Below are 16666 nucleotides of genomic sequence, written 5' to 3' on the forward strand. Positions count from 1 at the left end.
ATTTGAAAATAATCAAATTAGTAAGGATTGAGAGTTTGCAACTTATCAAATTATAACGATCAATTTTAAAATTTTGACCCTGCCCATTTTTCAAAAAATTAGTTATATCATAGACTCATTATTTTTTAGAATGTTCGATAAAACTATGACCTTTAAAAATATCAAGAAAACAACAAAATCGTTATTTCATTTTCAACTATAAATTACGAAGAAAAGACCAAACCGATCTGCATCAAAAACTCATCAACCCAAATCCCAAATCATATCGGCCGAACTTTTAAAATCAGTTCTGAATTTTTTGCTAGCATAAAAATAAGAATAATTACGCACTTGCCAGCTAATTGTATAGATATCGACTCGGCCGATAATCGCGAAAAATTTTTCGCCCTTTTTGAGGAAACTCAAACGCACACAGGAACATAGTTTTTTTCAATTTTGGTCTTAAGCGATTCAGAGAGACATTTAACGCCGAAAAACAATGTTAGCAAGTCAAATTTCCTCTTTCGCAAAGGTAAACATTTAATCGCAATATCAAAGAATAAATTAGTAAAGTGCGAATACATATTTCCTTTTAATTATTATACATAAACCAGAACATAATCAGCAAAATATTTGATCAAATAAGAAAAAATCTGAAAAGATCGGTCGAATCGAGAACACAGAAAACATTCATAATTTTTATTCCGTACGTAAATACACTATAATTTATTTTTTTATGATTGAATGCGTACTTGGTGATTGTGATTGCTGCCTGTGTGAATGTGTTACGACCTAGATGATCTAAGTATTCTCGCTTTTCCTTCCCCGAATAGCCACATGCAAATCCTGTCCACGAGATAGGCAAAAAAGAAATCAGCAAACAACACTTGAACCAAAACCAGACGAAACTGGGAATGAAAAATTAATAAAGCATTAGAGGAGACAATCTAAAAAAATTTATTATATGAGAAGTCTGGAAAAAATGACATTTTGTTTCATTTTTTAATGATATTTGTTTATTTATTGATATTATAACCAATCCTCAATAGATTTTACTCATCTTTGGTTCATTGTCTACAAGTAACATAGTTTTGTAAATATGCCCATATAGTGCTGACAAAATGACATGCAGAGTAAGGACATACTGAGATGCCGATTTTTAAGAAGGCAATTCGCAAATGAATTCTTTGGCCCTCTTTGAGACATCAGCACATGACGAAGGAGCCCAAACTGAGCAAATTGGAACATCTTAATCAACTTTCGCTTGATATAAGTGCAAGTCTCTTCATTTTAACTGTGGAACCTTTTGTTCTGTTTTCAGAAGTAGTTAAAACAAAAGTTGAAAGATCATAACCTTTGACAGGTTTCAATGTAATTTTTTCTTGGCACCAAATGAACTACCCTGTAGCTTTTGGGAAATAGTCATCATAGGTCATTTTATCATCATTTGCCTACTATGTCATTTCGTCCATTGTATAATTAAGTCATTTTGTCCGAAACTGAACAAAAATGAATAATTTTTCAGAATGTTTAAAAAATGCAACTGTATTGTTTTAGCTTTATATACCATTTTGTCCATATTTCCCCTATCATTTATGAAAAAAATGACGATACACATTTGAAACTACGTAATTATTCTTCAAAAACACGACTCAAATGTTAGAATGTTTTTAAGTTAAATGTAGAAGTACTTTAGTCCGGCTTGCTCGGAACCGACCCTCTGTATCGGACTATCGAAAATTCCAGACTATCGGGCGATAATTATAAAAACTGTTTGGTTGATAATTAAACTACAAATTTAATAGTAAATACAAACAAAGCTTATTTTACATATATTTGAATATATATTAGGCTTGTACCGAATATTTGGTTACTATTCGGTATTCGGCATCTTTTTCAATATTCGGCCGTATACCGAATAGTTAAAATCAATGGCGCCGCCGCCGCCGCTCAGCGACGGCATTGTTGGTGTTTTATCTTTTAGTTTATTTAACATGATATGAATTCGTATTGTATATATAATAATTTAAACTTTATCGATTTTTGATATTATAAATGATCACTTAAAGGACTTTTTTCAGAATATTCACTAGATACTTTATTGTTACATGTTTATATTATTTAATGAATCATTCAATGATTACACGCATGTCTTGTATGAATTGACGACAATATGACTGACTTTCTTATATTAACATAAGAAAGTCAGTCCTTCATTATATGAAATCTAAGCATACTAAATAAAGAGCCTTTATTGACTCTTTATCGCAAAATATACAAGCAATATTTTTGGTCATTTTTAATTTATTTTGATATGATTAGCATTCCTGATATAAAAAATAATATTGAGTTTATAAAAGAAAATATTAAATGTTTACGAAAGAAACAATTGGAAACACATTGACATATATGTAAACAATTGCTTTTTTCATAATTTTACTATTTAGGTATTCCTCATCACATGTGGCATTCGAGTATTCGGAATTCGGCCGAATAGTATAAATGGTGCCAAATATTCCAAATAATAAAGAGTAGCAGAATAGTGGTTGCAAGTCTAGGCATAAAACTTGAATGAACATATAGCGCGTTAGCAATAACAATTACTGATAGTAACGAGCTTAAGTGCCAAAAACCTGCCGAATATTCGGTATTGGGTCTTTGAAGTATGCCGAATATACCATTCGTTGCAAGCCTAGTATATATATATATATATATATATATATATATTTAACAAAAAACATTTTTAATTTTCCTAAAAAATAAAAATTTGATGGTTTCTAGCCGTTAGATAATTTCTGGTTTTTGGTTGAAATATCTTTTTGAATACCAAGTTTTGAATATTATGTTTTGAAAACATGGTCACTGCACAGTTAGATGATTAAATCTATTGATATGTGTGTATTGTGCCGTGTATTCAGTAGACTAACTTAAAAAATAAAAGGCCGAATCCTTCGTAGAACGTAAGGGTTACGTATATCGTACATGCTTCGTTCATGAACGTAGAGACAACAGAATTTATCATAAATACAACGATTATCGAATAATAGCGAGTTCTTTCGAATAATTCCGAACCACACAAAAAACGTTCTAATAGCCCTCGAGCGTTTTATTTGCTATAAAAGCATATTTTTGAAAGAAACTTTCAAAGAAATGCCGGACTATAGGACATTCCATGCTGTTGGGTGCCGGACTAAAAGACTTCTACTATATAACTATAAAATCATAATCACATTTTGCCTTTTAACCCAATAAATTATACTAGCCTTATAGATAAAAAAAATATCTATGACGTAAATTATGAACTGTGGACTATTATATCTTTGATCATGGGTCATGACTTAGTTTAATAATGAAATTGTTCAATTATAATTCCTGGAAGTACAATTTTTAAAGTATCGCAAAAAATAAACGAAATTCAACCAATCTTTCATCAATTCTTGAAGGCAACGCTTTGTTTATCAGATATAAAAAGTTCATAAATAATATTTACCTCAGCAGGAAAATCAACTATTTCAAATTGTTCAGCTAAATCTGGAAGAGCACCTGCAGCTAACGCAAATACCGCACCTCCAGAAGCTAAAATACTGTACAGTAAAGCCTTATGCTCTCGCAATGATTGCATGAATGGAGGTCCCTGAAAAAAATGAAAAAACAAAAATGTTATGTGAAATATATGAATAATTTCTTATACTTGCAACTCAATATCCATGATAAGGAAATATTTTCTGAAAAACTAAAAATCTTTTTTTTTTTTCAAAATTACATTTTGTTTTGCTTGAAACTTTGATAGCATGGCTAAATATTAAAGTTACTAATAACATGGTTATAATAAAAATGTAATTGCTTACCCGGTAATTTATAGCAAATGTAGAAACTTGCAATGCCATTGAAATAATGTATACTGTGGAATTAAGTAGTGAAGGCACAAATGGTTCATCCTCTTCCACTTCTACACTGAGTTTTACTTTTGGTTTTTCTATACTGAAATAAAATGCAGTTGAATAATTATGTAAATTATAATAAGAACTTTAGGTCTTAAAATTTCTGTACAAACCTTTCAGGAGTCCTAGCATGTGCTTGTTGAACCAAATAAACTAAACAACAGAAATGCACAGCAAATTGGGATAAAACAGTCAAAATAGTATATGCATTAAATATATTAGGCAGTGGGCGTTGTCTTGATAAAGTTTTAAGAGGCTGTAAAATAAGGCTATACGTTAACATGTATAGTTTATTCATTTAAATGATTAGTTGAATGATAATAATAATACACTCGTATGTTGCACATGTATGTTATAACATTAGATTATGATTGTACAACACAATTTGGGACAACATGTATCTATAAATACAATTTCTGGTAAAATTAGTTATATATGACATTGCTATTTTTGGCAGTAATACCTACCTTAGATCGGCTAATGAATAAAAAGCAAGCTGCCAGTAGAAGTCCTTGTAATGTCGCTTGACCATCACTAAATTTAATACCATCAAGATAAAGAACAGATTGACTGTATGCTAAAATTAATGCATTTAGCGCAAGAATTTTGAACATCTGAAGAGTTGTGACCAATGTGCATCTGCCTTGTTTAATTATATGACAAACTGGAAAAGAAAAATCAAATGAGAAGCGCTATCTGAAAAATCTTAAAGCAACATGCATCCATTTGAAAAATGTTATAATTCAATTTTTGCTGTTATTATTTTGATTGTATTTTTTGTTGTATATTTTAAAGGAAAGCAGATGCTACCTAGAATATAATTTACTATTTAATTAGAATTGTTTATTTTGAAAATTTAAATTTTTATACATGCTACTTTTGTTAGAAATAATAATTAATTACATATTTTATTAATTACTTACTGCATTGAATTGAAGATAATTTACTGGTGAAGGGAGCAGCTATACTGGCATCGCCAAGTTTGACAATGGCTACTTGATCCTCGTCCAATTCTCGCATTATTTTATTCAATTTTTCTTGTGCCTCTCGTTGCCTCTGTTGAGCTGATAAAAGTGGGTTGAGTTGCTGATTAGGTTCAGTTAGACTCCTCAAATTAGCGCCGTGTACTGAAGAAGCATTTCTCCGTTCGTTGACTGCTTTTTGATCATATAACAGAACATACTTACTTACATAACAAAAAACAGTTGGAAATATTTTTATAATTTTTTGGTATAAGTAATTTGATTATTAATAACATGAAAATTTCTACAATATTACTTGGACAAATCAAAGACAATAAAATCCTTAGTATCATACTATGACTTACAATCGCAAATGGCCTGACTTAAGAATCTTTCAAAATACGAGCCGCCAAAGAAGCGATTTGTTTATTCGACATATGAGCAAAATTTGAGATACAAACTTTGAGCCAGTAAGAGTTTTGTAGAAAAACATTAATGGCAAAATGAAAATATAAAAAATTTCGCTGTTGTAGCAATGATTTTCTTGTCATAAAAATATTTTAGATGTTTTATAATAGTAAATTATTCTATAGTTAGTCATTTCAATTGTGCAGTAACAATTAACCCACATGTAATCCATTAAAGGATTACATGTCTAACTCATTTCTGCAATATCATGAATGAACAGGTAACAATACATATTTTTTTTATAAAAATAAAATTATTTTTAATATTCAAAAAACTTGACAGAAAATATAGTGCTTGAACAAATTAATGGCCTTTCAATGTATTTATATGAAAAAAAAAAATTGCTTTGAGATATGAGCAATTTGACATATGAGCGTGGTAATGTAATGAATTAAACTCGTATATCGGTATATCGCTGTATTTGTCATTAAGATATTGAGAAACATTAAGAAATATTGGTTCAAATTACCTCGATCTCTAAGTTTATCTTTAAGTTTAAGATCATCTTTGCTAGGCAATCGCTCAGGAGCATTACTAAGAATAGCAACTCCCACATGGGCATGTTTCAGAGCACCTACATCATTTGTTCCATCTCCACACATCAATGTACTATATCCCAAATTTTTCAAAGAGACTATTACATATTCCTTTTGTTTAGGTGAAAATCTTGCAAATACAACTATGTGAGGCAGCAAGTTACCCAACAAAGTATTATGATGTTCCTATAAAAAATAAATCATATAAAAATATTTATGGTATACCTAAATTACAAAAATTCATATATATTTTTTTACTTTGTATTATTATAACAATTTCGTATTATATTTTCTTTGAAAAACTGAAGATAAATGTAAATCCAATATAAAAGTAACAAGTAAGATTAAAAACATTACCTGAAGGTAAACAAGACCTTCGCCAGTTATACATAAATCATAATTACTTGTTAATTCATTAAAGTCATGTTCAACCCGCAGCTGTAAGGTTCCATCTATAGATAGCCATCTAAAAAAATAATTAAATTTATAGGTAATAAATTTATAAATGATGATATGAGAATTAATTGCAAAATACTCAACCTCCATTGTTCAGATGTTTCAGTCAGAATTAAAGTCTTTGTTTTTTGTGTAAATTTCAATTCTTTTGCAACATGACAAGCAGTTAAAGGATTATCACCTAAAAAAATATAATGTAATAATTAAAATATAATTATATATATATATATATATATATATATATATATATAAATATTTATTACCAGTTATCATAACAACAGCATGTGACGAGTTAACAATTTCTTTGATGACACTCTTTGAATCAAGCTTCAATGGACAGGATATTATTACAAAGCCAGCAAATTTAAATTCTTTCTCCACAGATTCACGATTTAAATCTCTAAGTTCTGCTGATGTTAAACTTCCAAGTGATCTCCAACCCAGAGCCAAAACACGAGCACCTCTCCTTGATAAATCTAAATAAATCTTTAAGAGCATAATTTTATTATCCTGAGTATCATGTAAGATGAATTTGAGCAAAATATTTAACACTTTATTAACAAATTTATGCAATTTCTGCAATGTCATCAAATCATATAATCATCAAAATTTTCTTATTTGCAAAATATATATAAATATTATTTATAAATAAATTATATATTATGCTATCATTTCATTTCATTATTAAAAATTATGCTATCATTTCATTTCATTATTAAAAATTCATTCTGATACCTTTTCATAATCCTCAGGAACTTCGACAAACATACTTTTTAGGGTTTCTGGAGCTCCTTTAATTGTTGCAATATACATTTGGTCATTTGAATTTGGAACATTATAGCCAGCAACAACCGACATTCTTTTCAGTGATGATGAGAAGTGGAATCTACTAAAAATTTTCAAACCAGGACTTTTGCCTAAAAAATAATTAAAGCTTATTATATTTTTTTACAAATTTTATAGATAGCATAATAATAAATAGATATATAAAAAGGTAATGCATTTTTGACAATTTTCTCATTACTAGTGCATTAATCATCTTATAAACATTTTTTCACAATTTCAAAATTTATTGACCAACTGCTGCCAAGATCAAATATTGATATCCAATGAACAACAGTCCTCAAAACCAAAAAAACTACATAAAAAAGCTCATTAAAAAATTAACAATGTGGCCATTGTTATTTCATGATAGCAAAGGCCATTGCTATTATTTCATGATAGCAAAGTCCTTTAAGCCCGGTGTTACCGTATTATTTTTCAACATAGTATATTAAAATTTTGTACCTTTTTTGGGAATCACAGCATCAGCTTTAGTTAATGTCCAGTCAACAGCTGTTAAAGCAGCCTTCTCTAAAGGATCTCCAACCAAACCATCGTCAAGCTGAGCTAATGAGTGACAAGTAGCTAAAACTTGCAGTGTATTCATGGGGCAGGACTGTATTGGACTAACTTTAGCACCTATATAATTAACATAAAAAAAGTTAGCTAGAAGGTTTGCAGTATTTAAAAATAACCATTAAATTATAATACTCCAGACACAAGATCTACATACCCTGTTCATCTAAACCAGCTACACCCTCAACAACCAAATTATCACTGGTTAAAGTACCAGTTTTGTCAAAACAACAAATCTCAACTTTTCCTGCAAAAGGTATTCTAAAAGGTTCTGTGCAAAAAACGTTAAGTTTTGATAATGATAATAATGAGGTATTAACGGCTAAACTCAATTCAATTGGTAATTCAGGAGGCACAACTGAAGTCAATATCAAAGTGCATTCCAAAAATAATTTGTACTTGTTTCTTTCCTCATCTTCACTGCCTAGAAATGATTATAAAATAATATGGTATGTTTTATAGAGTATTTTTAAAATTTAGCCGTACCTTTCACCCAAACATACACAGCAGCAGCAACTGCAAAAATCAACAGGAATAAAATAAATCCAAATGTTTCCAAATTATTAGCAGTCACTCTCTTAACTCCAAACAAAATTGTACGCAACAGTTTTCCCTACAATATAAATTAGATTAGAACAAAATACATATTGCCCACATGATATATTGAAAAGATTGACTCAAATTTATTTTGTTTATTTTTTTGATTAATAAGAATAAAATACCTGAGAAGTGTTAAAACCAGTTCTCAAAACATATGCAACACATCCACCATCTGGTGGTCTGTTTCCTGATGTCTTGGCGGGTGGGGTATGTTGCACAACTTTTGTACCACCAAACAAAATATGCAACTTTCCTTCACCTTCTGGATCTAAAACCTTATCTTGATCAAATAATTCAACCGGCTCTTTCATTTGAGGTACAGATTCTCCTGTCAACATACTCTCATCAACTATACAAGGACCTCTTAATAGCACTAAGTCGCAAGGTACTAAATTATCATCTTGAGATCGAGTAATTGATACTTTATCACCAGGTACCAACTCATTTGACATGATCATTTTCCATTTTCTATTTCGATAGACAAAAATATTATAAGGTTTGTTTCCCATTTTACGAATTTCAGCCATATTTCGTAATTGTTGCTGCACTAGTGTACACTCAAACAAAATTAGCATGACTAACGTAAATATGGAATAGTACCAATATTTGTCAAGACACCAAAGTGCAACACAAAACACTTGAAATACAAAGAAAGGGGCAGTAGCACGCTCTTTAAATAATTCTTGGAACTCGGGTACAACCTACAAAGATTTTATTAATGAAACTAATATGCTAATTCATAAAAATATGTCTTAAAACAAATAATATGTAATAAATGTATCAAGTGAAGATATTTATAAATGTTGAGCATGATTAGTAATGATTTGTAATTAGTTTCATAATTTTTTGATCATTCAAATATAGGTTTAAGGTTCTAAATTAAGGGTTTTTAACAATACCATATCCAGCTGATTTTTGCCATATCTAGACTCAGCAAGTTGCACATCACTGTCTTCTTGGTGACCTTTAGATTCTGAATAGTAGTCTAATGTATAATTAACTGGAAATTCTATACATTTAAATTGCTTTTTATCATAGTTCCAAATATATTTAGTTTTTTGAAATATAAACCAATGTATAAATTCTTTACTACCATCTTCTTTTGTATGATATAATTTGACTATTTCGGAAAAACCATTATTAGCTGTTGGAACTACTTTTGCTATAGATGCCTCTTCGGGCCCTTTGACCTACAATATTTTGTAGAAACGACATTTTAATTAGTTAGGTTATGTTTGAATAACGATAAAAATCACGTGAATCTTGAATAAATTATATGCATCTAAAATTTAATACTGTTAAGATATTAAAAATATTAACTTACGGGTCGGCATGCGAGAAAACATTGGACGTGCACAGTCCAATAGCAGCACAATGAAACTAATATTTGAACACATCCTATTATACCTAAGCACAACCACCCTGCTTCATTATATTCCGTAAAACCATACACAAATATCCATAAATAAAATAATACTATATAAATAACTATAAAAGGTAATAAATTGCCTTGTAAATACAAGGGTAACGGTTGATATAATTTTACATAATGCACAAGATCGTCTAATTTGATATTATTTTTCCCAGTCATAGTTTTAAATTATCTTTTTAAATGTAAAAAAACAGCGTTATTGTTGTTATTCGTACAGAAATTTATTAAAAATTATAAAATGCATATTTACATACGTTGCAACAAAAACTTGCAAATGTCATATGGGTAATGTATAAAAGCGTGTCAAATATAAGTGTCACCAACACATGAAAATAAAAAAGTGAACATCATCAAAAAATAATTGAAAATTTAAAAATACATTTCAATGAAAAATTTAAAAATACATTTTACTACATTACATTATTTGGTTATTTCATTCAAAATGTGATTTCGTTCATACAAACAAACTTGTAATTTATAAAATAAACAGAAAATAGGGATTTAAAAAAAGTTGGTTGCGAACAACCACCATAAATTGACATTACATGAAAAAAGGAAAGGGCTCAATGTCGACTATAGTCACAGGAAAATTATCTTTAAAGAAATTTGAAATTTTATAGATACATTTAATTAATTGTTCGACATATCGGTAGAACTATTGCGTTCAGACTTAATTTTTTTATCAGGATCGAAATCTGGATTAACTATGTCATCGTTAATATATTGGTCCCTTTTTGTTTCTGAAGCAGATTTTTTTGTTGAGTGTTCGGTTGCGGAGGATAATTTGTCATCATTCCTATTGGAATATCTTGATACGTGCGCGGTAATATATTTATTATTTTTCTTCCAAATATTGTGATGAGCCAAATCTTCATTTCTTTTATTACGTAATTTATGCTCGATACTCCGTATTAAGTCGCTGATAATCAAATCGGCATCAGATTGCATTTGGTCAAACCTGAAATGTATGAAAAGTCAAAACAATTTATTATTCAAATATTGATATTTAAAATATAATTAAATGATATAAACATTTAAAATATAATATTAATTATTAGGAAATAAGGAATTTAAGATTCTTATGAAAATTCAAATTTATATTCAGGGATAAAAGAAGAGTGTCTAGTACGTCTGGTACGACTCTTTAGTGATCTAAAGGTCTTGCTAAGGATTGCCCGCTCGTGTTTTAATTATTTCTGGGACCAATTATTTTCGTGTTATTGTTTTATATTGCTCAATCAAAAAAATACATACGGTCCTAAATTTTCAGCATCCTGCCACAAACCACTATTTTGTAAAATCTTAGTAGTTTTTCATTTTACATCCCGCTTGATAACTGATCAATAATAATTGCTATTATTTCTCAATAAATAAGAGCTATAAAGACATCAGTTAGTTCTATTTTTTTCTAATGTTACAAGTGGCAAATTTTTAGTGTGTTTGTTATTTTCCTAGATCAACACTCATTTTTTAGACTAAACCGCGGTTCTCTTCCTAGCAACTGGAAACGAGTGGGACCGGCACTTATTTCTCTCAGTTTTATTTCGGCAGTTATGGTTGATTATACCCAACAAACGAAGTTATAATGTTAAAATTATCGACAAATTTCGATTTTATTTTGAAGAAATTTATGAGTTTGTTATGTGAGACTCAAAAAAGACATAACTTAAAAATATTTGAATTACTAAATTTATGTCTTCGTCTGAAAAGAAATGTATAAAATCACATTTTTTTGATAAAATCGTTCTTAGTGAAAAAGTGTTAGTGTATACTCAATCAAACAGGTAATTAATTCTGTTTTTAAACCTTTTTTTTAAAAACTGTCTAATTTTTTAACATTTCTAATATTTTGTTATATAATCAACTCATTTATGTTTATTACTTTCATTTTGTTTATATTGCCATATTTCTGTAATGTTATTTCAATTTAATTCATTTTATATAAAAAATCCACCATTACTTTTCATAAATATATTGTTTGTTTAAATTTTATAAGATCATGTTAAAAAAATGTTTTTTTTAAAAAAAAACTTTTCTAAATATCTACAAATCTAAAACTCTACAAACTAATATATATATATATATATATATATATATATATATATATATATAAATTTTATATTTTTTTTTGTATTTTTCCTAGTTTGATATGTACATATAACTTTTTCCTTTTTTATTTTTATATTTAATATCAACTATTGTTATTCATGTAATGTTTTTTTTAGATTGCTGAATAATAACACACGACATCTTATGCAGGGCCGGATTTAGAAATTTGGCGCCCTGGGGCACTGACAAAAATGCCGCCCCATACCTGACATTTTACTTAAATAGTTCTTATATATCTTTTTTTAAAATTAAAATAACTATTTGATTGCAGAAAATTTATTACGCATTACATACTATGAATAGTAGTGCCTTATGGCAAAGTGCTGTAACTTCTCGTATCAAAAATAGAAATTAAAAAAAAAATTGTTTTTTTGAAAACTGAAAAAAATGAAATATGTTAAAAATTTTGAACTTTTTTTAAAGCAATCGCGCTCCTTCAGCTGCGTAGACACAAAATACAGAAGCGTGTAAGCGCGATAAAAAATGTTACAGAACCCATAGAAATGTATACAAAATTTACACTTATCATTAAAATATCTATAAAATATCTGATAATTTGATGTGCATATGTCTAATAATCACTTTTGATCACCAAATGCTTCTTTTGCAATTTTTTTTATTGGATCACCGAAACCGCTAGATGTGCCTCCCAAAAATTTGAGCAGTTCTTCATTTTGTCAATACATGTACATTTTTTAATGATATTGGACGCTCCATTTCTCAATAACTGAATTATCATTTTTGGAATTTTGGTCCGAATCTTCGAAACAGTTGGACCTGCCTTGGCCAATAATTAAACAACACGTCTTCTTATCAATTGGAATCGAATCATTCAAATTGGTTAATCCGTGTTCTCGAAATCGACTTGAATAATTAAAAAAATATTAGATTTGTATTGATGGGGAGACGTTCTGATTAGTTTTTGGCACAGGAAGGTCCAGTCGTTTCAAAAAATGGTAATTGAGTTTCGATATTTCGTCTCTGAAACAGCTATGCATCGCGATTGCTTTGAAAAAAGTTCATAATTTTCAAAAAAAATCAAAATATAAAAAAGAGTTTTTTAAAGTCAATTTTTTACATTTTTCAAAAAATTTTAAAGCTCTTTATAGAATGTAATTTTCAGTACGGAAAAGTTCCAGTAATTTGCTATAAGCTTGGAAGTGCACGATTTCTTCATCTTAATGAAGATCTTAATCGAGATCTGAATAATATATTTTCCCTAAACTTTCAGCTCATTAACGAATTTTTATATTAGCCAAATTGCCGAATTTGATAATGACTTACGAGTATTAACCAATTTGATAATTTACGTTCGGAGAGGAAGGCAAGGCAAAATAATAAATTTTATTAATCGGTTATTTGAACTCAAGTTTTGCATTGCAATAGTATTATGTTTTGTTAATTTTTTTTTTCTAGAAATAAAAAATGTTATTAAAACAATCAGTTAACTATAGTATACATTGTATAGATTTTTTTTCTTGCTATCCAAATTTTGCCGCCCCCGAAAATTTGCCGCCCTGGGCAGTAGCCCCGACTGCCCCTACTGTAAATCCAGCACTGATCTTATGTGTCAAAACGTTTAATAGTATAAATAATTTTTCTATTTTAACCTTTTTTTAATTTGACGATTGGGCTGCAAAATACTTCAAATAGGTATATCAGCATATTTTTTTTATAAAACAGGATAAAGTTGATCTTATTGTTCTATTCTCAGCATTTGTAATATTGTTGCAAAATAATTTTGTTAAATTATCTATTATTATACGCTTTTGAATATTAGTTTTATAAAACAGATGAACATTTCAGAATATCACGTACTTGGTCATTCGAAAATATTTTCCATTTTTGGGCAAAACATTTATTGCACGACGCTTTTTGCCCCTGCGACTTTTACCACGTCCCTTCTTGCGTTTGGGACTCTTCCTTCTAGATTTACGTCCGCTTCTACGGCTACGGCTACGGCCACGGCCACGGCGTTTGCCCTTGCGTCTTTTAGGCGATTTGGATTTTGATCTGATAAATATATATATTTTTTATATATAGTATTATAATACACAAACAATTAAACACTAATAAATAATATTATAAATAATTATTATTAAATTTTACTAATACTAATACTATATTGTTAATATTTCAATATGCATTTTTAATAACTACTAAAGTACTTGGTTTAGCAAACATGAGAATATCTATCAAATAGGCCAGGGTTGCTTAAGTCGTACCCCGACTATATTTTGTCTGATAATTATAAATTACATCTTCTATCACCGTTAAGTTGGACCATTTATACTTGTTTATCTATGAGTCGGACTATTTAGTAGACTAAGCAAATGTTTACAATCGAAAGGCTGCTCAACTTTGTGAAATAGGAGCACTAAAAAGTAAATAAAAAGTAAAAGCATGCTGTGAAATTTCTACTATTAGATTTAGTTGTACGGCAATGATATGATTCTAATTTTTTTTCTTACTAAGTTCGGCGATTGATTAGATATATAAATAAATGGTAGAATTTGTTAAGATCAGATCAGAAGGTTTTATTTCAAACTTCAAAGAACCTTGCAGCTTAAGTTGCACTTATTATGTTTTATGATTTTTGTTTTGTTAAATACAAAGAAATATAGGTTAAATACAATTTTCATACAAGGGTTTTTATCATTTTGCTACATTTAGCTACTTTTTGAATTATCGTTTTTATATTTTAAGTATTATTTTGTAATTATTTACGACTTGGTAATTAATAACCGAAGAAAATTTGATCCCAGGCTGCATTTTATATAGTAGGTACGACTAAGGCGACTAGATTCCTAATCGTACCGAAAGGGCAGAAATACATATTTTAATAAAAAAAGAACATTTCAGTAATTCTTAATCAAAAGACCTCTAAATATAGATTCACTAAACACCAAATACTACTAATTTAAATGCACTAAAAATTATATTTTCTTAGGGGGTACAACTTTACACTAATTATGAAAAAATTTACTTACGTAAATTAAGTAAAATATAAATTTATATATATCTTTAAACATAAGTTTATGAATATATTCTTTTAATTAAAAGAATATCTTCATAAACTTATGTTTAAAGATGTACATAAATTTATACCTTTTGTGTGTGCATGTTACTAAATAAAGTAATGAAGTAGATATAAAGCAAATAGATAAAAATTAAAGCAAATAAATGATTAAAAATACAACAAAAATGTATAATGATCATTATTCAATATAAATGTATAATATTCAAAAACTGTTGAAAAACATCAACAATTTGCAATATACCGGAAGATATTTCAATTGTAAAACAAAAGTGTTGTAATAAATTTTGAAATAATGTTTTATTATTCTATCTACCTTGATCTTCTCGCTCTCGACTTTTTGCCGCCTTGCCGGTACCACCAGCAAACTTCTTTAGTTGGGAGTTTAGAAGTTTGTATATGGGCAGAGGAAGTTAATTTATAGAGGCCATCTCGTTTTGATATTAAGCCAGCTAATAAACATTTCTTAAGTGTTACTCTAACCTTAGCCTGGAAGAATGGATTGTCAATTTCGCTAATTTTAATACTTATTACATAATAGTTAGTTATAGAATTATTAGGAATAATTCAGGGCTATTAACCAAGACATTGAATTAAAAAATGAATTCTGTCATGACGCTATACGATATTATTATTACGATAATGTAACCACTTCAAGTAATAACGCATTCATAGTAATTTGTCCAAAAATAAACAAAAAAATTACTGACAGTTTATCAGCAGTATATTCACCTTAATCAATTTTGGATCTATTCCATATACAGCAGAAATGTAGTCGCAAATGCCGCTGGGTGCAGAACCAAGTTTATCCTTTAAAGTGCCAATTGCGTCCAGAACTACATTCATACTCCGCATCGCCCTTTTCTTTTCTCCATTTGAAATTATATTCGGTGCCATTTTAAACTGTTTTAGATTTTTATGAATTGAATAGATTCATTCTTGATAATTGAAAAGGAAATAAGACTAAAATTTTGTTAAAAGTTTTTCTAAATCGATGTGCTTATGCGGATTTAAAATTTGTTACGGTGATTTTCATTTGAAAACAGTATTCTAGATGAAAAAATTATTGTCAAACTTATATATGGCGAATCTAAGTATGCGCCGAATATTCAAATGCTAAATATTATGTCTAATTTTGACGTTGAAAAATTTGAATTATATATTTATAAGGCGATGGAAGTCTTATTATCAGTTAGAATTATAGAATTCATTAATAGTTTTAATATTTTAAAAGCTATTAGATTATAGTGGTATAATTCTTTACATTTATAATGTAAAATTGTACTTTATAACTTATTGTTGAACATCATTCATAACGTTCTATGAGCAGTTGTGATAGTCATCATTCTATGTCTGATGAGATGATTATTAGATTTCTAATACTGATATAATATTACCATATGTCATATAATATTAGCAGCAATACTTTGAGAACTTATATATTCACTTTTTATTTTAGATGTAATATCAGCTGATATTACATTATTAATTATTTCAGATATTATCTGAAATACCTGAAGCAATGTAGTGTTTTTGATAAATGAAATATTTGAATTTTTAACATGACGTTTATTATCTCGTAATAATTGAACTCAACGGTTCTTCTCACAATAAAAAATCATGCAGATATTGCATCCCTACATTCTGAATTTCATTGTATAATTCTGTACTATATATATTGAACGTATTAGGTATTTATTTAAAGACATAATTTATTAGACACGGAATATTATTAAAAAACCTCCAAT

The 16666-nt window shown here is 28.7% G+C and overlaps 2 protein-coding genes across 2 annotated transcripts; both read right to left on the bottom strand.

The window, feature by feature from the left end:
• Window positions 1-688: 688 nt before the first annotated feature.
• LOC113370332 (manganese-transporting ATPase 13A1-like) lies at window positions 689-9925 on the bottom strand (the record flags this gene model as incomplete). Its single annotated transcript, XM_026610998.1, has 17 exons — window positions 689-887; window positions 3470-3613; window positions 3828-3960; window positions 4034-4176; window positions 4388-4584; window positions 4844-5077; window positions 5820-6072; window positions 6244-6352; window positions 6427-6523; window positions 6606-6828; window positions 7078-7259; window positions 7630-7803; window positions 7898-8164; window positions 8227-8353; window positions 8463-9041; window positions 9240-9530; window positions 9665-9925. Coding segments are annotated over 17 exons (3537 nt in total), but the record flags the coding sequence as incomplete, so codon positions are not given.
• Window positions 9926-10402: 477 nt separating this feature from the next.
• On the bottom strand, window positions 10403-15815 carry LOC113371164 (serine/arginine-rich splicing factor 4-like). Its single transcript, XM_026611809.1, has 4 exons — window positions 15651-15815; window positions 15235-15407; window positions 13700-13894; window positions 10403-10730 (listed from the first exon to the last, which is right to left on the bottom strand). Exons 1-4 carry the CDS (start codon window positions 15813-15815, stop codon window positions 10403-10405), a joined length of 861 nt encoding a protein of 286 aa, XP_026467594.1.
• Between the last annotated feature and the right edge of the window lie 851 nt (window positions 15816-16666).

Source organism: Ctenocephalides felis, unplaced genomic scaffold, assembly GCF_003426905.1.
Source record: "Ctenocephalides felis isolate EL2017-DRISC unplaced genomic scaffold, ASM342690v1 CF-g0.4_SCAFFOLD_01492, whole genome shotgun sequence".
NCBI lineage: Eukaryota > Metazoa > Arthropoda > Insecta > Siphonaptera > Pulicidae > Ctenocephalides > Ctenocephalides felis.

Bases quoted from the DNA above. Each gene is read 5' to 3' on its own strand.
- LOC113371164 (XM_026611809.1), bottom strand. From the start codon at position 15,815: ATGGCACCGAATATAATTTCAAATGGAGAAAAGAAAAGGGCGATGCGG. The intron at 13,895-15,234 runs GTAGATAGAATA...TATATTTATCAG, and splicing joins TCGAGAGCGAGAAGATCAAG to ATCAAAATCCAAATCGCCTA. The intron at 10,731-13,699 runs GTACGTGATATT...CATACATTTCAG, and splicing joins AAATATTTTCGAATGACCAA to GTTTGACCAAATGCAATCTG.